Here is a 25786-nt window from a genome sequence, read left to right as displayed (position 1 = left end):
AGACATGAGATAAAAGGAAGTGGAATTTTGACAACTGCATTGTAAGGGTCAGCAGAAGAGAAAAGACATGAGGAAGAAAGATGAGGTAAAGCAGAAAATACAAGGAGAAAGCTTGGGACAGAAATGGATGAAGACAGCGGTGGCTTAAGGAACCTGACACCAGGCAGAACACTAGATGATGGTGAAACTAGGGTTTGTTCCCTTTTCCCCCCATCTTTTGAGGACAGTTTTTTTTTGTAATTTATAAGTAGATGATTCCAGTAAGAGATTTCAAAGAGTAAAGCAAATAAAATTTGATATATTTTTGTTTAAAATATTTTTTTGAAATTTTGACTAATGTTCTCTTTTGAGTAATTAAGATCTGATATCAGACAACATCAGGTAGTTCAAGAGTACAAATACAAAGGAGAAAAAATAAATAAAATACTGCTACATAAAAAATCAGATAGAAAATACCTGTATTTATTCAACTTTAGAAATACATTTAACATAAAGGATGTACACTTCAAAGTTTAATAATTACATGAAACAAATTAATTTCACAGAATCTATTTAATTGCACTTGAAAAGGATTATAATATTTAACAAACATACATTCAAACAGGATTTGTAATCAGAGGAATCAAATAAACTATTTAAAACATCATATGACAAATTAAAAGCTCAGCATCAAATCCACACACAAAGTCATTCAACTGAATTTATATTTTAATCATTCAAAACTAACTAAGCTGTTATGAATATACTATAGCAGTTTCACTTGGAAATATCCTCACTTCTATATGAAACCCATTTCCACCTATCTCAACACCACCCTCACCTTACGTACTTCTGGAACAAACCATCTACTCTCCAACCACTCATGAATCTTCTTTGCCTAATTTAAACTTAAACACTGCTGTTGTACACAGTACTTCAATCCTCTGAGACTAGCAAAATACGCATAACTTTTATTAAGATAAAACACAACATGAATGCCTAATAAATTTTGTTAACATTATGAGACATTTACAATAGCAAACCATAATAATACATGACAAACATACATTATTGCACATGAAAATGAAGTAAAAAATACTGTCAACTAGTAGAATAAAATTTAAATGAATATTTAAGGTAAGTTACAATTTATAGAAATTACGGAAATTGTAAAAACCTTTTGGGAAAAGAAAACACAGAATAATCTGTTTAACAATCTAATACACATTAGAAAGCCAACTTAAATATAAAATTTTAATAGAAAAAAGATAACTATATTTGAATGCTATGAAAATAAGATGGATGATGAAATACAACCAACTATCAATAACAATTAAGTGACAGCTACTTTTCTGCCTGATAGCTTACTGAAAAACTAATTTGGTCACATAACTGAATTATGTAAACTCTGTTTTAATAATATAACATGAAAATAATTTTAATTCGATAAAGATTTAATTAAGTTTCAAGAACAGAAGTTGATTTTGATGGATTAAAAACAAAATTTTTTTCTTCTAAATTTTATTATGGAAAAACAACCATCTATCTCTTAAAGAAATAATTCATCCACTCAAAAAATCAGTAAATAAAGAAAGATCACCAGGTTTGATTTAAAAATAAAAAAGAGTTCAATAAACTGAAGATAAAATATAGTAAGAAAATGACAATAATAACTAGATTAACAAAGTAAAGTAAGTTAACTGATTGTTAAAGTAAAAAGCAAGTTCTTGCAGAAAAAACTCCTCACAATAACAGAGGAAGTTAAGCTGATAAAATTTTTAATATTGTGATATTCACTAAATAGTAATTAGGTAAAGAAAAAAGAAAGAAAATCAGTTTTCTTTATCACTCTCCTAATACTTGTTGTCTGAATTTAAAACTTGTAAAAATTACTCAATCTCCTTCAAGAATTCATGAAAATAAATCATTATAAAAATTAAAAGCAGAAACATCATGAACAGAACAGATAAAAGAAAAGAAGAAACAAGATTTATTCTATAAAGTAGTATGAAACAAGGATGAAGACTGTTCCACTGTTTTTCAATTTGTACATAAACGAAGTAATGTAGTCATTGAATACAAATACTATAGCGAATAACATTAATCTTTTGGCAGTAACCACAAAAGAAATTAGAAAAAATACTGAGTGCAACAGATTTACTGGTCAAAGAAAAATATAGTTTAAAAATAGGACAAAGATAATGAAATATGGCAGAAATGTGGATAAGAAGTGAAATAATAAGATGAGGGAGTATAATATGCCAGAATATCCACAACTATTCTGGGCAGTAATTACAAAATATGATGTAAGAAAGACATAAAAAACAACCGGTACATCAAGAAAACCTACATAGAAGGATTTATCTACTTTATCAAATATGAATCTCAGAATTAGAGAAGTATTTTAAAATATATTTATTAAGTGTCTTAAAAAGTATTTGTCAAACACTGAAGTAAAGCTAAAACAATACAGAAGCTTTTAAAATACAGCATTACAGAAAAATGTTGAAAATTGCGTATGGAGCAAATATTTTAAATACAGTAAAGTATAATAACTTGTGCCAAAAAAATAAAATTGGTAATTATGCAAAAAAAAATTTGTGTGAGATACATTAAAATAGGGACTACAGTTGATAAAAATTATAGAGAAAAATGATTATAATATATCAAATATTTAATATAAGATATACAATTTTTTTTTAAATGCTGAGTTAAATTAGTATACAAGGAACTGAAAATAGCATCAAATCAGTCAGTCATATGATATGAAAAAAAAATAAAGTACTAAGTTTTTTATAGCTGACATAACCCTTTCAAATCATTAATAAATAATCAAGAACAAATTATTATTGTGAATATATAATTTACAGTGAAGACTAGATTCCATAACATTCTTTCAAGGATCCATTATTAGGTAAATAAATTTTGTGCAGTGTGGAACATGTAATTAGCCTTCCCTGTGCAGGTAACTGATAATTTGAAGGAACCAATCATATTTTAACATTAATGGTGCCTTGATAAGTGTCCCCAGCCACTAATCTGTTATTCAGTTCTAATTAGCAAACATCCTACCATGATAATCCACAGATACAACAAGCTACTAATACACTCATTAACACAGGACGAAGATGCTTACTGACCCACACTACAGGACACAGCTGCCTACTCCCCATGGGTCAAAACTGCGAATACCAGGAGACTTCCAGCACATAAAACAATTCAATCAATCAAATAATGTAATCATCCATACAAGTTACAGCAGTGTATTATTCCTTAAATTGTTCTTAATAACAAATTTTTTCATCTAATAAAAAAAAATTTATCTAAAATACTGTTAGCACTTAATTTAAAAACATATATTTTATTTTTATAGATTTAAAAATTTGTTTGTGAAAATTTATAGACATACATTTTTGCAGTATAAAAAATGACAGAGGATGTCTCAATACACCCATAAATTATTTTTTTTAATTCAAAACAGTTTATTGCTGGTCAAAATTTTGCCTTGACATCACACAAAAGAAAATATTTTCAAGGTAAAACAATCTGTAATCCTGTTGAATCATATTATGTTTTGTGAGAGTTTACAAGCAATATAATGTATTTAATGTATTTTCAGATAAAAATACTCTTTCAGTTTAATGGGAGCCGAAGAGTATCTAAAAATAAGAAAGTCCAGATTACTGTTAAAAAAAAAAACAACTAGAATTACCCGATTGTTATGAAAGGATAAATAAATATATAAAATTGAATGATGTAAAACAGCTATATTCAACACAGAATTGTCACAGGTCCAATAAAATACTAGGAATACAGTGTGAGCCACACTCCGCATTAGACAAGAGGTATAAAGGGACGACCGCCCTATAAGTAAATTGTTTAACTTATAATTTTATTATAGTTTTTAGTGTAATAAAACAATATTTTTCAAAAAATCAAAAAGTTTTGATTTTTTTATAATGGTGTTTTTTTATCAAATTCCCCAAATCTAACTAAACTTATTTATATTTTGTTTCTAACCATAATTTTTTTTAATATTTCCCATAAAAAAGGATGATGCATGTGGGTTTGTTTGCTGTGTGTTCACATTTTTATTTTAGTTGCTACTGGCGTAGAGCACACCAATGGTGGTGCACCAGGCAACTGCACACAGAGCACCAACAATTCAGACTTCTGAAATGATTCAGTCATTCAAATGATTTATACTTCTTGATACAAATAATTAATTTAAAATTATATTTATGTTTTGGGAATAAAAAAGGAAAACATTGGAGTTAGAGCTGTGTTAAAAAAAAGAAGAAACTCCAGAAATAGCTAAAAGAAACAGCTTTTCATTGTAAAAGTTTTTGTTGTTGTTAGTACATTATATTCATGAATGTTATTTAGTTACAATTTGCAAAAACATTTAATAAAATCATGTGTAATGAAACATAAAGCATGCAATATTTTCGTGGTAAGCCTAAGGCCCATCTTTTTTCTAGTTTTTATTTAAAAGATACGTATTTTATTTTTAAATCATATTATTTTTAAAATATAAATATTTTAAAGTGTGTATCTTTAGCGTCATAAATTAAAAAACTAGAGACTATAAGAGCCATCTATGAATGTTGTAAATAGTTTAATACAAAAAATATCCATGAAAACTGTATTACACTGTTAAGCAGTCACAGCCACTGTATAAAGATTTTCAATTACTTGTATAAAATATATCATAATTTTTGTTAGATTTTTAATGCATAAAAAAAAAGTATCTATGTAAAATCTATAAGAGCCACACAAAAGGAAAAACTGGGCCGCACACAGTCCACGGGTTGGAAATTGCCGATGTAAACGCTTTAAAGCATGCTTCTCACATTAACTTGATACTATGAAGCAACAGTCTAGAGATACTCACAAGCAAATTTTTAAAAACTGCCTACTTTTAGCACATCACACAAATACAAATTAAAGTAAATTATTAAAAATAAACAAAATTCACAAACAAGAATCTAAAACTTAGACATGTTATGAATAACATTATAATATTCAATAAAACTACTTAATTTATACACAATAAAAATGTTTTATTATTATTACACTTAATAAAATATTCACCTCTGTAACAGACGACTGCTAGTAAAAACAGCTGCATCAGAATAAAAATACATACATCAGATTTGTGTTTGTGACATGAGAAGGTTTTGTTTACAATAACAGCTGATGTAATAAGAGGGTAAAATGTGTAAACAAGTACACCAGACTAAACGATAAGGGAGGGGAAGAACAGACAGGTACTAGTAAGAAAACAGCAGTAGAGTGGGAAACTGTAAGTACGGGAAAGCAAAACATATCTCATCCTCACTGAGTAGGAAAAATATACATAAACTGATTTTGTAAAAGATTTTTTACCAAGGTTTAAATTAATTTAATTTAATATATTATTTACTTATAAAAAAATGAATAATATAAATTGTAATGTTTATAATAAACAGCACATTTATAACTACAAAATTGCAAAGAGTTCAATTCATGAACCATTTACGAAATATGAAAATCTATAATTAAATTCACATTCCAACTAAACAATCAACAGTAGATAATGACTATAAGCATTATGATAAAAAAAAGTAAAATAAAATCAAATTAATAAACAGCAGAAAATTAGAAAAAAAAAAAAAAAAATTTTAATTCACATAAAGAAAATATATGTATAACAAAAAATCTCTATCCTAGGAAGACACTATCACAGTGGTTATATCCGAAATACTTCATGTAGCAGAAACACTTAAAACTAACTGGAACTGGCGATCTTGAAAAATTAGAAAAGTTCAACAGGAGAATTTGGAGAAAAGTTTAAAAAGAAGCCCTAAAGTAACAATAATTCAAAATTTAAATTAGGATGTAACAGTTAACTATATTTGAAAATAGAAAAACTAACCAATGTAATGAGAAAAAAAAATTATATGGACACACACAAAGAATGGATAATAACAAACTAACCAAGCAGATACTTGATTTGCTAAGTAATCACAAATCCAAACCTATATAGTTCCAAGAAATAGGAAAACACATGAAACATCTGCAAACAACTCAGATGCACTAAGGAACAATCATTTTTCAAGAAACAATACAAAAAGCTTGTTTTTATGAGAAAAATCAACCACTGGGATAAAATGGACACAAGAAGAATGAAACAAGTGTGGACACAAAGAAAATTGAAGACAAGGAAAAAAAGTTGATTTATCGTACTGTCTAAAAGACTTATTCAACAAGAAAAAACAAAACAAAAACAAATCACACATTTGTAAGCACTACAAAATAAATTTCTACTTAAAATTTTAAGATGAAACATGAAAACAAGTTTTTCAAAAACTTGTATTTAAATAAATTAAAATATTCCCAACCTGCTTTTTCACAATTTGCTAAAAAAAAAGTATGTTCAATTTACCAGTGTTAACAAATAGGTATAATCTTTTACATTGCACAAAATCTTTAACTTATTTGATTGTCTACATAATAGGTTGGCTTATATGACATGTTATATCTATGTTTACACGGAAGTAGAACATTTACATAACTCATGACTGTGGATATAAGAACATGCTATGCCAATACTGATTTGAATAGAATACTACGATTATTTAACAAATTAGATAGAGCAATTAATGACCTATTAATGATATGGAGATTTAAAAAAAAAAATACATGTTTTAATGCATTTTATAATGAGTGTAAATAACAGACCACTCTTGTTTAATTTATTTCATTTTATGTTATTTTTATATTATATAAATTGTATTATACATTTTTATTGTGTTCTTATAAAAGAGTAGCATAAAATAAATTCCCAATACATAAATATCTGAATTTTGAGTCAGCTATACCACATTTAAGAGAATATGTCAAAATATATTGAAACTATAATCAGATTATGCTGCTACGAACTAGTGCTACATGAATTTTCATACAGTAAAGGTAAATTTAAGCTGAACATCTCAGTCTGAAACTCAAGTGAGCTTGATGCTTTCTGTTTAACTTATCCAATTTTTATTAAATCAAAAATATTATTATATAGTACTTAATATGTTAACAGAATTACAAAAAAAAAAAACAGAACCATTTTTTTGGAGAAAATAAATTAATAAATAAAAGTATAAAATGCAAAAGCCAAAACATGAGTTTTAAAAATGTATTACTCAATTGAGAAAACAAAGCAATTTATTACTTCAACCATTTATGAATGGTACATTATAATACAAGAATATCTTCATAGGTTTTCATAACATCAAGGGTGGTTTTCACACACTCAGTTTTATGAAAGAGAATACATACACAATTGAATGTGTATATGTACATGTCTTTTATATATATATATATATATATATATATACATTAAATTATTTTATAAAAAATAGATTTACTGTATTGACTGATTTACGGTAGGATCTGAATTTGGTTTCCCTTATAGGCTTGATATTTTTTCAACAATTATTATATCTATTCCTCATTCTATTAGTAGAAATGTCTTGTTTTGGAATCAATGATTTGCACCTTCATTAATAAAATGTTTTTTCCTATCCTTGAAATCAATCTGAACTTTCAAACTTATAAATAACAGCAAAATTGCAACACAAATATTAGAAAAGAGCTGGAGTGTATAGGCTGAGGTTTAAACAGGCATTTGATAAATGCTGCTTCCTGTTTATATATCTAAGCGCCTAAAGAAAGCTGGGTAATTAAGATGAAGGAACAGTTTTCTGAGGTCAAGACAACTTTTCCCCTAACAGAGAAGCAGGTTCTGGGTCTAAATAGAATGAATGTAGGATTTTAAATAAATTATATAAGAGTAGTTATAGTCCCAGTTAAAAGCACTCTTATAATAAAATAGGATTTGAAATAACTAACTACTGGGAATTATGAATGCATAGAATTCCAAGATATGCAACATCTGAGTTGTGATCTACGTTCTGATAAATAATCATTTGAATTAGATGGCTCATTTTTTCACTAAAAGGCTGAAAAAAAGCTGAAGGTACATGTGAAAGAAATAAGTTTTTAGGTCAAAACTATAAGAATTTTCATAAAATTTTTGAAAGCACTTTATTCACCATCAATCTTAAAATCAACTATTTTCATTACGATAAAATTTTTTTTTATAAGCATTCATTAAATTATAATTAAGTTTTTGTTGAATTCTTCAACAACAGCTCCTACAAAAAGTTTGAATGACAAAATAATTTTGCATTAACAAAGTTCATTAAGAAATTTCTTTTTTTTAGTAATATGATTTGACATTAACTGCTAATAAAGTTTTGTAAAATGAAAAGGAAACTGAAATTATCAACGCTATAAAAGTTCATTTAATATTTTGCTGTCCAAAATTAAATTTCAGCCGCTGAGAAACTTTCCTGGAAAATGTTCCAGGAATTATAAAGGTGTACTTGTACTTCAACAAACTGTACCCATTTACAAAACTGACTGATATCAATTTACTCAAAACACCTGAAGAGAATTATTCAAAATAAAAATAAAAATTATATCAAGTAACTTGGAAGAAGTAAGCGTGCATCAAAAAGTGCAACTGAAACACATATTTCAGAATCAGTAACTGAATACATGGTAATGTATATCAGTTACTTTTTCCATGAAATGGGTTTATTTATAACCAGTGAGAAGCAACATATTTTTAGGAAGACGATGTGACCAACAGAAAATTATAGTGGCAAGATCATAAAATAAAAAAGAAAATAAGGCTAAAAAATGCTGAAATTAAGAAATAATAAAAACAGCAAGAAGAAGATGAAAATATGAAACATTAAGCGATGGAAAATTTGAAATAAAATTTTACGTAAAACAAAAACTATAAATTAAATACGTTTTTTGTTGTTGTCATTTATGAATTTTTTTGTTCATTTTTTTAAAGCAGCAGAAAAATAATATATTTTGTTCTGTTGCAACTGGCGACAAAAGGACAGACCCTTTTTTAAATACTCATTCTTTGCTTATTAACTCAATTACAATCATAAAATTTAACTGGTTAAAAAAATTATTTACAGTCATAAAATAATAGAAGTTGACGTTTTCAATATTTTTATAATAATTTTTTTAATGATTAAGGATGATAGGTCATAATTTAATGATAACTTAACCAATACCAGTAACCTAATACAATTTTGATTCAAAAATGCTTGTAGAACTTACCCAAACTGAGATTTTAATGAGGAGCCTACACCTTTTTTCAACAATTCATTTTTACTTTTATATTGGTTCATTTTTGTAAACACTATCAAAAGACAAATAAATTGTAGGAAAATTTTAATTATGCTTCAATGAAATAGCCTATTTTTGTAACAATGAAAGTTTATTATTTAGTGTGATTAACCAACAGCTGTAATATCTCTTCTAATAATTCTCTTGAAACTGTGTGAAAACAAGCCATCACTACGAATGCTCCATATATACAGACACTACAATTGGGTGCTACTAGCAGCATCCAATTGTTCAATATTGTGATGTGGAGCAATGTATTGCTCTGGATCTGACAGTCAGGTCACTGACTAATGTCAGACTGACCAGTCTGACATCAGACTGACTGCAAAGCTATATGATGCAAACATGCATAAATGAGCATGTTGCAACATGAATTTTTCTGACTGGAAATGACTTCAAGCACCTGTTATAACAAAAACACTACAGTTCGATGGTTCAAAAAAGTCTATTTCAACTACAGTAATTAGTATAAAAATATTAAAGTGCCAAGAGGACAAGAAAAACCCCCTTAGAGCACTTATTTAGTGAATCAAAATGGTATCACTTTTAACAGGTTTTTCATGATTTTTGAGAGGTTACAACCTTTTTATTAGTACTATACAAAAGAAACCTTTTTATTTGCAATTTGAGATTTTTATCACCAGCCCCATCAGAATTATTTGAAGCCAAAATTTGAATTTTTTTTTTTAATTTGTCTTCAAAAATTTATAAAAATTTAGGAATATGTATATCACCATTAATATTATTTATGGTAAAACTACTAACATATACCTACATATAAAAAAGTAATTCAAACTGAGTATGCTATCTCTGCCTCCTGAAAACAAATTACCTTAAGTGAAATTTCACCTTTTTCATGTTTAACTTTATTGGTAATTTTATCATAGAAAAAAGAGAGGTAGGAAAATAAACCACTGAATTAATTGTTTACCTTGACAAAATGCGAATAAATTGCTTTTTGTTTCATACTTCCATGATCAATAGTTTTTTTAGTTATGATTTTTTCTGTAAACCCTTCCCTTACAATCACAAAAATATGTGTGCGCATCATAACAAAAATAGCAACCACAGGTAAACTGCTTAAATAAAAAATTAGAAAAAAAATAGTTTTAAGGTCCTGAGACATATAGGAAACAAGAGGGTAAGTTTCAATTTTTTTTTTTGAATTGCTCAAGCAACCACCCTTGGGTCACTTCAAATGGATTGACCCTATATATTTATATGTGGCATAACTTAATTGCCATAGCCATATGCATTTCACTTTGATATAAACAAGTGTTCCTGACTTCCATTTTATTACTTATACTTTACTTATAAACTAATACTTTAATTATACAATTTAACTTATTTATTATATTAATTATAATATTACAGTACATAAAAAACTATATTCATTACCAACTTGTGTTTCTGTGCACACGCACATGGTGTATAAGGTATTTTCAGTTATATGGTCACTATTTTAATTTTATTAATAGCATGTGCGTTCTTGTTTGCAAATGGCAGTTAAGTGAGTTAATCTCATATAAATTTTGTATATCTATGGTACATTTAAATAACTACTTGTATATATATTTATATGTAACAATATTATACCTATTATACATTTGTTATTATAACTGAGGCTTTTTTTTGTAATGAAAGTAAATGGCTGAGGCAATAACTATGTCATTAGATTGTGGTGAAAGGAAAGAAAATACTACACTTACAGTTGTATCAAATGATGAATTACAGAGTAATTTTTTCAAGGAAAGGGTAAACAATAGTTGATAATATTGATGATGAAATGATATGATGATAAATTACATTAAAGTGGTCCTGATACTAATTTAGTCATTTGGTTGGAAGAAATATTGATAAACATTGTCAGTAAAAACAATCAACTAAAAAAAAAAATAAATAAAAAATTAAGAAACAGAATATTTAAACACTAAACAAAGACCTACAAATTCAATATTGGAGGAAAATAATAATCGAACCTGTTTACTCAACACACGCTTAGCTAACATTGGGAATACTTCCATGTATAACTCATGACCATCCATGACCAAATAAATACTAAATAATACTTGTCCTTTTACTCATGAAAAATACAACAGAGAATTATACTATTATATTATAAAAATTACAAAATTAATTAAGAATTACAGAATTATATGATTTCAATATACTCATTTATGAAACCACATGTTTTTAATTAGGACATTACAATAGCATTATCAGTCACACTGTGTACCAAACAACATTCTTCCAACTATACAAAATTCAGCCGTAAGTAGCACTCAGTGCTACAAGTTCTAATCCAACTCAATCAGATACAGTTCTCAAACCAATAAAAAGCTCCCCTACTCATCAGCCAACAGCAGTACCTATATACAAGAGTGGAGTTACAAGTCAGATAATATGACAACCACATCAACTTCTTGTGATAATAATGCAAGCTTAGATTCAACCAACCGACTTCATCACCATACTCCTGCAGAACAATATATACCCATTCCACCCATACACCCACTCCCTTATATGTATAGTTTCCTACTTACGATTAGGGGTGAGTAATTTAACTTTAATTCAAATATTTAAATATTAACTTCCATATAACTAATACTAATAATTTTAAATAACATATATATATTCAAAACAGTACAACTATACTTTATTTATCTGATAAAAATTTTCATATATCAATAAACTAATAACTGGCCAGTACAAAAAAATAACAATAATTTTTTTCCCAATATAATACATTTTTTTTAGAATTAGTTAGTCATGACAAAATTACTTCTAAAACTTTTTTGACCACATTATTCAACAACTTAAGAGTTGAAATCCCATTCTACAAAGAATTAGGGTCTCTTTCTGGTCAGAAATACAGACTACAAAGAGGATCAAATTAACTCGTATATAGACTAACAAACAATTTTCCCTCCATTTCATCTCTCAACTGGTTTTTTAATAAGTAAACAAATAATATAAAAATTCTAAATTGAAACAAAAAACATAATAATTTACATTTCACAATTTCATAAATAAAATTAAAGTAATTTTTTGAGTTTATATACAAGAAAGTCAAAAATTAAAGGGGAATTTTTATTTCCTTACCAATCAATCACTTGTCTTACGACACTATTCTACTATAAATCGTAACTTCATACCATCTATTCATTGTAAGTATTGTTTTATTGTTAACGTCTTGAGGTTGTGTTTAAGTCATTTTAAGATGAATACTTGATCTGGCTGCACCAAAAAAGAAATGCAGCTAATGACATAATTTTCAATTCAGAAGTTTACTCGTAGAATGCATACAGGAAAATTTGTTTGAGTACAAGCAAAATCTACAAATGAATTGATCACATTAAAAAAGTATTATACCTCTCTGCGGTGAACAACACAAAGGTAGGCTTCCTCTTCAAATAATAATGAAAATATTAAAGCGGTTAATGATTTATAGTAACCAATGAATTAAAAGTTTATGAAGTTGAAAGCGAGTTAAATATAGTCAGATATAGCTTGGAATTTTCAATCATCCACACAATTCTTTAAATCTCTTCAAAAAGGTCCATACTTATGTATTCCACACAGACTAGTCCTTACAGAGAATGACAATTCCCAGAAGGATTTAAAACGTTACGAAGAGCACTCATTTCTCAAGCTGATAATAACTCATGAGACATGGGTCCATCAATTTGAACCACAGAGTAAGCGATAAAGTTTAGTCTGGAAATATCCTTCAGCTTCTACAGCAAAAATATTTAAGCTCATTCATCTGCAGGAGTTGCAAGTTGATGATGAAATTCTGGGATATGGAAAATCTAATTGTTAATTATTTCATACCCAAGACTGACAGAAATTTTATGTCGATTGACTTAATATTATTTGCTCTTAGCATTACAGTATTGATTAAAACAATACTGTAACTGCAGTTGAAGCATTTTAGAAAATTTAAACAGGCTATTAATTCAATCTAGCTGATTAAAAATTATACTGACATCTAACTAAACTTTAACATTAAAACAATTAAAAGTATATATTTAAAACAAAAATATAGTGAATTCTTATGTAAAAAAAAAATGGCTATGGGTCATTCATAAACTTCACAGTTTTAGACCATCTAATTCCTACAATATAACCCCAAAGAAATGGATGATTAAAAGAAATAATTAAATTTAATGTAATAATACAATGAAATAATTAATTAAATTTAATGTAATAATACAATGAAATAATTAATGTAAATTTTTTTAATACAATTCTCAACACCTGTTTATTCAGGAATTTTGTATAGATGAATATATCATGACTGATATAACTGGGTTCAAAATGTGCAATAAAATTTAAATTAAGGTACCTTTCTCTTTTCAAACAAAAATCTATCAATTTATAATACAGACTCTCAAAAAATAAAATTATTTTAACACACAAATAAAGAAGAAGTAGAATAATAACAATAACAATTTTAAAAATAAAAAATAAATGTACTGACAAACATATTTACTATATAAATAAACAGAGCTCATTATGTATTTATTTTATTTACTTGTGAAAATATGAACCAATTAACTGCATAAAAAAAGATCTTAAAATATTATACAAATTTTTGTTAATATGTTTTGCACTGCCAGAACATTTAATTAATTTACTGTAATATTTATTTATAGAATTTCAGAATTGGTCTAAATATTTCACTTCAAATTATGTTATTAAAATTAATAGTACAAATTTTTAAATATTCAAGTTAAGTAAAAATTTGCTATTTATAAAATAAACATAAAAGTTATCTGATTTTAAATCATAACAAAGATTAAAATAAAAACAAACTATCGGGGTAAAGAATGCAGACAATTTAAAAAGTACTGCTAATTAAATTTCTAATCATCCACTGCATTTTATTAGTCAATTTTAGAAAGATAACTGAGCTTTTTAATTACTTAATATTCTTAAGATATATTTTTTTTTAATTGTAAGATAAGCATTATTCAAAAGCGTCTTGAAAAACTACCAGACGTAATTTTGGTCAATATTAACAAGATAAATTTGTTACCTTGAATATGATGAAACTTCATTATAATAAACCTAGAATTTATATTCAGTATTACACACTTAGATCTTAGCAAAGTGGCCAAGAAGTGATATTCAGAAGAAATCCTAAAACTGTAATGTTCAATACATCAGATGAAACGCGACTATGGTATCAACCGTTAAAAGAAATTAGCCATTGTATGTTTATTAATAAATAAACATATGTTACTAATCATATTAATAATAATATGAATTGTAACCATCATGTCAAGAAAATTAAGTCTGTTATTCCATAGACAGCAAAATGCAAATATCCTAGAACTTGCCTGGAAGAATCAAGGAAAATAGGAAAACATTCCTCAGACCATCTTCATAAAATAAACATTAATTAAATAAAAGATACTGTTATAGTTCACCTTAAAATAAAAAAGAAATTATTAAGTAATATGAAGCAAATCTGAGAAGATAAATAAAATGTACTGAAATATTTTGAAGGTTTTTAAATAAAAGATAAAGAGTACACATATATAAGGTAAAATGAATAAACAAAGCTAAAAATTTATTCACTTAAAATTATTTAAAAACTCATCAACAGGTTAATAATGATTTATGGAGTGGTAGCATCTCCGCCTTTCTTCTTAAAGGTTCCATAGGCGTGGGAAGTTCCACAGCCACATTTCCATGCATAAGCTTTTAAATAACTTATATGGTGAATTAAACAAGGAGAACATGATCGTTTTCATAAAAGAAAATCTTTTTTAACTTAATTTCATGTAAGTTTTTAGCGATGGCCAAGTATTTGATATGTAATGCAAATTTAATATTTAATTTTTTAATTTTTATTTAATTTTTTTTAAATAAATGTAACAAAAGTAAATTAAACAAATGTAAATGTATAAATTTTTATATTTTTTAAATATCCATCAACAATGATCTAGCACTTGATAAAGGTATAACCCATTTTTACATCTTGATAACATTTGAATTTTTACTGTAGCCCTGTAATTTTTGATTGAGACTATACAAAGTTACTCAAATACAAGCTACAAAGTTACAAATACTTAACAACAAGATGATACTTTGATTTTATTCCACACAAAATTGATTAGTTCAATCCAGAAGAATACATCGGCTAGAAAAAAGTTTACACTATAAGGAAACAGAACTACTGATCATTACAGGAGATAATACCCATATGTTAATAATAATATTTCAACCTGAAAAGAGTAAACTGTAATTATTTTCTTCATAATTTTAAAATTAGGTAGTTATAATCAGTCAAATAAATTATTATTTTTTTATTCTACTGTATAGAAAAGTTCTTTTAGTTTATAAATAACCTTTAGTACAAGCAATAAACTAACATATATTTAAAAAAAAAGAAAAATATAGTTTTTAAATAAATATATAACTAGAACTTCACTACGTAACATATGCAGTGGAAAAAACTGATTAGTAAGTTAGTTTAATAGCAAACACATTGGCTTTGCATAAACTGATTTCGGTTCAATTTATACAGCAAGAACCTGAAAAGTTGTTCATTATTAACTTAAATAATCAGAAAATTAAAATGATAATAGTAACTAGTGTAACTCAACAAATATAAAACAAAGTTAGAATAGATAGAAAACATAATAGACTGTCTAGATTGTTAAAAAAATAAATAGAATCAGCATGACATTATCAAAAAATTAGGACACAAAACTTAATGTTCTCATTTGTGAGGGATAAAAAGGAATACAAATTAAGGTAGATAATACAATTTTATGCTGGAGATGAATAGATCAGAACTTTTTAAAACAATAAACTAAATTACTAGGGCCAAACCAATAACAAATAACTTAATGAAACTGTAAGAAAAACAGCACAATAACAGAGTTGCCAAATGGATGTACAACTATTGCTAGATTAACGAATTATACTTAATATTTAGACATGCTGAGTGCTCAAAATGGTATGAATAATTTGCTTTTTTTTCTAACTAGTTTAACTACTTGGACACCACCTATCTATTTTTTTCTCTCTTCTGTGCTAATCTTTTTAACAACATTCTTACTACATTCCACATCCGTAATTATCTGTTTAATAAATTCCAATCTTTAGTCTTCCACTACACTTTATCTTCTCACCTTTCTCTATTAATAAATTGACTGAACTTTGGTGTCTTAATACATATAACATATACATATATATACTTGTTGGCCACTTTATAAGATCTGTCGTAAATTTCTCTCTTCTCCAAATTATATTAAGACCTCATTTTGAATTTTATTGACCTATTTAATGACACAAATTTTCTGTAATACTGTATTTGAAGGCATCTACTCTTTTCCTTTCCTGTTTTATAAAGCCTGCATGTCGCTACCATTTGTGGTAGCAAAAGTGCTACATTTCCAAAATAATATTTCTTTCTAATTCATACATCTATCTACATTTGATATTACCCAACTTCATTTTTGAAAGCTCTAAGCTCTAACTTCCTTGCTTATACATAACTTAATTTGTTCATTCTTTGTAATTTTACTACTAAATAAAAAAATTTGCTACTTCTTAGTACATTGTGATGTTATCCTAATATTTCATTTCTGACTATCCTTCGTCTCATCACATTTTATTGCGTGTTTAAATTTTATTTTAAGAAATAAATATTAATGAATGAATGAATAATTAAGTAAATAGATAAATTTTAACAAATGGGGCAAAGGAGCAGTCTGCAGCATTAGCGGTTAAATCATCCATAAAGGAACAAGTAGAGTTCATTCAGGGAACTCTACTTTTATTCAATGGGAGGTTTTTTTAGTATTTATGCTAAACATTATCCAGCTTTTACATCTAATTACACTTAGATATACTAAGATCAACACTGAAACCTTGGTATTAAAATGATATACAATTGATTTTATGCTACTATCATACTTGTTTTGTGTAAGCAAGCAGTGAATAAATTTACAAAACCAAAATAAAACATAATCAAAAGCTTATAAATACTTTAAATAAATATAGAATTTTTTTTGTCTTTTGTAGTACTCAATGAGTATAATTTTTTTTTGTTTTCAGTCATTTGACTGGTTTGATGCAGCTATCCAGGCTTCCCTACCTAGTGCCAGTCGTTTAATTTCAGTGTACACCATACATCCCTAACAATTTGTTTTACATATTCCAAATGTTCTATGCCTGTACAATTTTTCCCAACAACCTGTCCCTCCAAAGCGACTATTCCAGGACGCCTTAAAGTGTGGCCTATAAGTCTCTCTTCTTTTAGTTTTATTTTTCCAAATGCTTCTTTCTTCATCAATCTGCCATAACACTTCTTCATTGTCACTTTATCCAACCATCTTATTTTTAACATTCTCTTATAGCACCACACTCCAAAAAATTTTAATTTTTTATTCTCGAGTAATCCAATTGTCCAAGTTTCACTTTCATATAAAGCTACGCTACAAACATATACTTTCAAAAATGTTTTCCTGATGTTTAAATTAATTTTTGATGTAAGCAAATTATATTTACGACTGAAAGCTTGTTTCGTCTGTGCTATTCGGCATTTTATATCGCTCCTGCTTCATCCATCTTTAGTAATTCTACTTCCTAAATAACAAAATTCCTCTACCTCCATAATCTTTTCTCGTCCTATCTTTATATTCAGTGGTCCATCTATTTTATTTCTACTACTTTCATTACTTTTCTTTTGTTCCTGTTTATTTTCATGTGGTAGTTCTTGCATAGGACTTCATCAATGCCATTCATTGTTTCTTCTAAATCTTTTTTACTCTCGGCTAGAATTACTATATCAGTAAATCGTAGAATCTTTATCTTTTCACCTTGCACTGTCACTCCAGATCTAAATTGTTCTTTAACTGCCAGTTTAATGTAAAGATTAAACAGTAACGAGGATAGGGAACATCCTTGTCAGACTCCCTTTTTTATTATGGCTTCTTTCTTATGCTTCAATTATTACTGTTTCAGTTTGGTTCCTGAAAATGTTAGCGATTGCTCTTCTATATCTATACTTTAACCCTACATTTTTTTAAAACCCAGAACATTTTATTCCAGTCTACATTATCAAATGCCTTTTCTAAGTCTACAAATCCCATGTATGTTTTTGTTTATTTTTCTTTAATCTTCCTTCTACTATTAATCTGAGCACTAAAACTGCTTTCCTTATCCCTATACTTTTCCTGAAACCAAACTGGTCTTCTTATAACACTTCTTCCACTCTCCTCTCAATAATTCTTTTGTACAGAATTCTAGTTAAAAATTTTTATGCACGAGTAGTTAAGCTAATTGTTCTGTATTTTTCACATTTATCTGCTCCTGCTTTCTTTGGTACCATGACAATAACATCTTTTTTTAAGTCTGATGGAACTTCCCCTTTTTTGTAAATATTACACACCAGTTTGTAATCTATCTATTGCTTCTTCAACTTAAGTGTGCAGTAATTCTGCAGGCATCCCGTCTATCCCAGGAGCCTTTCTGCCATTTAAATCCTTTAATGCTCAATTAAATTCAGATTTCAGTATTGTATCTCCCTTTTCATTCTCTTTGACTCCTCTTCTTCCTCTAACCAGTTGCTAATTCATTTGCACTGTATAACTCTTCAATATATTCCACCCACCTATCAACATTTTCTTTCATATTATAAATAAATTTGTGTATCATCTTTATTTAACACATTATTAGATTTTAACTTAGGTACTACAAATTCTCCTTAACTTTTCTGTATGGTCCATCTATTTTACCAATGATTATTTCTTGTTCCACTTCTGAACACTTTTCTTTAATACAATCTTCTTTCGCTAATTTGGATTTTTTGTTTATAGTATTCCTTAAATGTCAATAGTACCTTCATCACTAGCATTCTTATACTTTCTACGTTCATTCATCAGCTGCAACATATCCTCTGATATCCAAAGTTTTCTACCAGTTCTCTTTGTTCCAAGTTCGCTTCTGCTGATTTACAAATTTCCTTTTTAACATTCTCCCATTCTTCTTCTATATTTTCTACCTTATCTTATTCCTCCTCAAAAATGTTTTTATTAAAAACTTTATTGTCCTCCTCAAAAATGTTTTTTACCTCCTTTTCCTCAAGCTTCTCTAAATTCCACAGAATCATTTCACACCTTTTCTTCAGAATTTTAAACTCCAATTTAGATTTCATTATCATTAAATTATGGTTGCTATCAATGTCTGCTCCTGGATAAACTTTGCAATCAAGGAGTTGATTTCTAAATTTTTGTTTAACCATGATACAACCTACCTGATACCTTGCAGTATCACCTGGCTTTTTAAATGTGTATATTCTTCGATCATGATTTTTAAACTGGGTGTTGGCAATTACTAAATTATACTTCATGCAAAACTCAAAAAGACTTTTTATACCTCATCATCGTCATGGGCACTTGTAGACATTAACAATCATTGTCGGCTTAGGTTTTGATTTTATCCTGATTACAATAATTCTATTGCTAAGCTTTCTGAAATACTCTTCTCCTTCCCTATCTTCTTGTTCATTAAGAAACCCACTCCTGCCTGCCCTTTATTTGACACTGAGTTAATTATTCTAAAATTACCTAACCAAACATTGTTTTCCCTTCCCACTGAGCCCCGCTAATTCCTAATAAATATACATTTTACCTACCAATTTCACTCTTTATATTCTCTACCCTGTCAACCTTTGATGATTATATAGCATTCATTATAAATTGCTAAACTTCACACTGCCTTATGTATTTTATTTAAAATCTTTGTTTGATAAAATAAATCAACAACATTTTTAAAAAAGCTCATCTTATATACTTAGTTATATAACCACTTAATATTACATATGATACTGAAAAAAATATGACTGGATTTTACAAAGAACAAAGAGTCAAATGACATTAAGCCAATTCTCATATGAAATGGCACACACGATTATTAGCATAAATAATTTCATGGTTGATAAATTTTTTTATAAATATTACAATCACTTCATGTTGTGATATAACAGCTATAAAACTTTTTTAAAATAGGTAACAGACATTAAGATGTACATCATTTTGTGCTAGTTATTTTGTTCATAAAATCAACAAAGGTGCCTCGCTATCATCTGGGTAATTTATAATTTAGGCTATTTACAAACTCAATTTACTTTGTGCAAAAGCCATAATCATATGGTTATCAGATAATTATGGGTGGATGGGAAAATTTTGGCCAATGAAGCAACAAGGCAGCTGAAACTGTTGGATATCTCATTACCAATAACTCTCATATAAATCGTTCCCTTGCCCTCCTATGGACACCAAAATGGAACGATATCCCAGACAATAATTTATGCAGCATTAGAGAGGAAGATGCTACTTGTGCTTATACATGAAAATAACTGATGCTCATCCAGTAATGGATTAGTCACTATGACTTTGACTCAATTAGATAATATCCAGCACTTGTACAATCTTTACAACACTACCTTAATAGTGGTCCATATCCTGACTGGATGCTTTGCTGTAAGCTATACATACAAAAGGTTTAAATTACTAAACATTCTATCAAATCCTTACAGGATGATAATAGGTGAAATATTTACAAACATATAAAGGTATTCCAGTTAGACCTAATTAATATTAATACTACTGGTGGGCATTTGATGGCATTGATTATACATAATATTATTAAAGTTAACCTAATGACTGTCTTTCAATTTAATGCTGCAATCATAAATTGTTATACTACAAAAGATAACGGTTATTATTACTTTATCAACACTTCTTTGCTGATTATTCACATTTTTTTTGTTTATTTTTTACGACTGTTTTAATTCTTTTTTAAGTTAATGAATATTTTTAAAACAGTGAGGTGTTATATATACTCCCGTTACTCTGTAACTGGACAGGATCCCTTTGCAGTCCAGAATTTGTGATTGGGTACTTAAGTATTAATGCCACCGTAGCTACAGCTTTATTTAAACAAAAAGTAGTCAATCGAATTTCGGTGGAAAATGGGCTGATATAGAATTTAACATAGATTCAAAACAGTCATGGTTACTTATAAATATTTATTTTATAAATATAATTTAACCAAACTTAACCTACGTTCGCTAACCTTAACTAATTAACAGGAGTGTTTTGATTATTTAAATCAGAGGTTCCCAAACTTATTTTTCTCATAGACCACTTTCAAAATTTTGCATGTTCTGGTGGACCACCTGCAGCTACATTTCTACCATATTTCCAGTCGACGGAAAATGTGAAGATTAGATCTAACTATGAAAATTTGCATTACGGCTGAGTTCCACGAACTAACAGCTTCCAAAAAAAAAAAGTGAGAATTGATTGGTTAATTTTTGATTGACTGTGCTGAGTGGATGTCAAAAAAGTAAAGTTGGCTAATCAAAAAAAATGCTTCCATCTAACTTTACATTTTTGACATCTACTCACAGCACAAGAAAGCAATCAATTCTCACTTATTTTATTCAGAAAACTTCCCATTCAGAGTGGTAAAAAGTTAAAAGAAAAATAGTATATTTTTTTGTGTTGCAATCATTACACTATTAATTATTATTGTTATCATATTGCAATGTAATATAATAAAATTGTCGTAATATAATTAAAATTAAACATTAATAACGTAATGTAACTTCTACAATGACAATCACAAAATATTTACAATTTTAATGGGAGGGATGTACTTGATGGATTGACAGCAAATTATCAATATTTGGCTTCAGTTTTGTTAGGAATAAGCGCAAATCTCCCCGTTCTGTGATATTGAATCTGCTCCTTTTTTTTTTTATAAAAGGTTTGTAACGACACTAAAACTTTTTTCAACAAGATATGATAAGGGCAACGCTATCAAAAGCTTTCTCGCAATTCCCCACAGTCCAGGATATTTTTCTGGTATTTCTGCCTGCAGCCAAAATGTTTGATACCCTCTTTTAAATTTCACTTTCAGCTCCTCATTAGTGCTAAGCTCAAGTAGCTCCTCTTGTAATATCACATTCTCCACTTCCGTTTCATCAAATGGATTTATGATCCATGGTGGTATTTCCATCGTCAGAATATCTTCAAATCTGATTTTGAAGTCATCATGCAGGGCAATTAAATGTTGAACGTATGTCTGAATATCCTCATCACGGCATTCTACCTGTGACAAGTTTGAAAACTGGGAAAATACGCGCCGACTAATATTTTGCTTCATAAATTTCAATTTTCCAAGAAAAGTCTGAAATTACACCCTTTGTTTTTTATTAAATTGAGACTGTCCCCTTATAATTGTAAGTTAATGTCATTAAATTTTTTGAACAAATCTGTCAAATACGCGATGTCAGCTTTCAAAGTGATCAGGTTTTCTTTTAAATCTGAATCTTTACCTTCCAGAAACTCTAAAACTGATTCAAAAAGTAAGTAAAATCTTGTTAAACATGCACCTATCGACAACCAGCGTACTTCAGTATGTAAGAGCAATGGAAGTCTTAATCATTTTCATCGCACAATTGGGCAAATAAACACGTATTCAATGCATTGCTTCTTATCTTGTTAACAGCATTAATTACAAGTTGAAGCGATTGGTGCAATCTATCACTCAGATTTTTCGCTACTAGGTGTTGTCGGTGGATGACACAGTGAATTGCAGTTACCTCTGGTATAATTCTTTTAAGATAGCTTATAAACCCACGATATCGCCCGACCACAGCAGGAACTCCATCTGTTGCCACCGATAGTGAAGAACTAAAATTTAGATCTTCACTATCGAAACCAGATGAATTTTCGTGAACCCCCATTTTTTGGTCACGCCAACGTAGACCCCCGTCGAGTCTCCCGTGGATCCCTGGGGGTCCACCTGGACCACTTTGGGAATCAATGATTTAAATAATAAATAATTGCAATAATTACTGAATTTATTAAATAAATACTCAAAAAATTACGGTGTTAAGGTTAGAGAGCGTTTAAGTTTGGTTAAATTATATTTATAAAATAAATAAATATAAATAACCATTTATTAACATTAATAGACTGTTCATTTTCCACTGAAATTCGATTGACTACTTTGTTTTTAAATAAAGCTGTAGCTGTGGTGGCGTTAATATGTAAGTACCTGTGATTGTAATTGACTGAATAGTTACATTTATATTGTTACAAATAACAAAAAAGTAGATTTCAGTTGAAACAAACATACTTTATTAGATGACGTTATTCCAGTAAAAAGGGTAAGTTATCCTGCTTCAGTGGATGTTTGGTGGCTTTATAAGCATAAAAAGAACAACTTCTACACGCAATACTTACGTTTTGATAGCAAGTTTGTTTATTTCGTTACGTGTGTAAACAGGTGACTAATAAGCTACAAAAAAAGTCTTAGAAAAACAAGAATTATTAATTTGATAAGTCATTTATTAGCAATATTATAACAAGCGTTACTGTATTTTTTTACGTCACATAATATTTTTTTTTTACCCAAAATATAAAAACATACAAAGAAAGAAACAATCAACCTTCACAATAAGGATTGAATTTTCATTCAAATATATTAAATTAAAAACATAAGTTTTAAATTACTGATATAAATGAACATTTGTAACAAAGAATATTTTAACACAAAATAAATCAGAGTAAGAATAGAATGGAATATAATGCAAGGATCTCAAAATGGGGCAATATTGGCCTATGAAATGTAGTATAAGGACTACTGTTATATCATAGAATCGACATCGTCTACAGTCGTTTACTGCTTGGCATTTCTATGATCTGTTTATGTATAAATAATGACATTACAGCAGGCTAAATGTAGAGAGTAAAAAGACTATTCATCTTTCTAACAACCAAAATTTATGATCCAAAAACCTAAAGAGGGGCAGATTTTTTCATTGGATGAGACCAGATGAGTGTGAATTTTAGCCCTAGCTCTTCTGATTATAATCTACGAAAAATGTAAGAGGTATCTAAGTAAATTAAAAGTTAGATACATGTCATGCATATACTAGGCTATTTGGAAACGTAATAGGAACCTTAAAAATAAAACAACTAGCTCATAAAGATTAGGGAAAAGTTATAAAATATTCTGATAAAAATCATTAGTAAACTGTTTTAATGTTTTCATTTCAGCTTCTTGTAAAGGGTACTGGTTACACTTAACCTAGGTTAAAGTTGTTTTCTGAACAATGATATATTCATACCAATAAAACAATAATTCAGTACTATAAAGAATAAATAAGCAAAATATTTCAACTATGAGCCATAAATAGAACTTTTATAAAAGATGAACAATAAACCTAACAGACAAAATTTTAGTACACTACCAATTTATTATTAAACATGTACAAATCCAAATGAGTCTATATTTAAAAAAACTAGATAATTAATATTACTGATAATTTAAATGGTCTAAACAAAATGATACAACAGTTAATATAAATCAAATGATAATTAAAAATACTACATCACTATACAACAAACTGAAATTTAATAAATTATGTAATTCAACTTGTTTATAGAATATGGTTTTAACTGTCAAGGACTTGTATTAATGTACCAAAATATGTTAAAACGTTATAGCAATTTAATAACGTGTAAATAGGTAAAATTAAAGGAGGAAAAGCACTGAAATAAAATAAACTAAAAAAAAAACAATAATAAATAAATTTTTAAAAAATTTGTTTATTATAGGTTAACTTTTAAATATTTTTTTTTTATAATTGCCACTATTCCAAAACAATTGTAATATTTTTTTTCAATTTCAATTTTTAAATTAATAAAATTTTTTAAATCTGTATTTTTAAATTTGAACGAATTTATGAAATCTTCATAAAATTCTAGTGTACCTTTAATTGGTAGTAACTGTATTACATAAGATTTTATTTCGCCCCAATTAATTTGATCTTAAAATTAAAAACAAAATTGTAAAAAAGAAATCGTAAAATATTTCAAACACCTGTCACTCTGGGAAATAAGTAACTATAAACATAAATTTACATACTACCATTATACGAAAATAAGGTATCTTATTAGTACACCAAAGAAAAAGTAAAGGTTACCTAGGATCTGGAAGGATGATCTTCTTACTTGCCCGTGCAGCTGGAGTGCACTTGCTTTTTTCCATAGCCATTAAATAGCTAACGTCTGCTAAAACAGCTTCCAGATCAGCCATTTTTTAACACTTTTATTAACCACGAGACAATTAATGAAAACAAGACCTAAGGCCACAACCACTCTGTAAACTTCATGGTCCGGGAATTGTCAATACGATATAGCTGAATCAAAGTATATTCTCCGTTCGTAAAGAATACGATTCGCTAATATTCCGAAAAACAAACACATATTGAACTAAAAACATTACAAAACCCTCACGATTTCACAAAGTTAGGAACATAAATACACACATATCATTGGAGTCCTAACAGAGCGGGCACAATCCTGCGGCCTGGATCACAGATCTAGGCCTTCCTAGGGCCTTCGTAGGCCTAGTTTAGACAGTTGACAGATACAAGGAGATCAGAAAACAAAGGCGTTGCATATCATAAAGGCAGTGGAAAAATGACTAAAATAATAATATATTTGTACGACAAATA

General features: G+C 28.1%; 1 protein-coding gene across 2 annotated transcripts in view; it reads right to left on the bottom strand.

Annotated features, from left to right (window-relative positions):
- Positions 1-25666, bottom strand: part of Gprk1 (G protein-coupled receptor kinase 1) — a 384903-nt gene extending 359237 nt beyond the window's left edge. For both annotated transcript variants that reach the window (XM_075364235.1, XM_075364236.1), the window contains exon 1: positions 25253-25666. In XM_075364235.1, coding sequence (XP_075220350.1) covers positions 25253-25365 — 113 coding nt within the window. In that variant the 5' untranslated portion in view covers positions 25366-25666. The remainder of the gene's footprint in view (positions 1-25252) is intronic.
- Positions 25667-25786: the final 120 nt, after the last annotated feature.

The sequence above is a fragment of the Lycorma delicatula genome, chromosome 4 (genome assembly GCF_047948215.1).
Source record: "Lycorma delicatula isolate Av1 chromosome 4, ASM4794821v1, whole genome shotgun sequence".
Classification (NCBI taxonomy): Eukaryota; Metazoa; Arthropoda; class Insecta; order Hemiptera; family Fulgoridae; genus Lycorma; species Lycorma delicatula.
The sequence above is the reverse complement of the archived record's forward strand: the minus strand, read 5'-3'. Positions and strand labels throughout refer to the sequence as shown.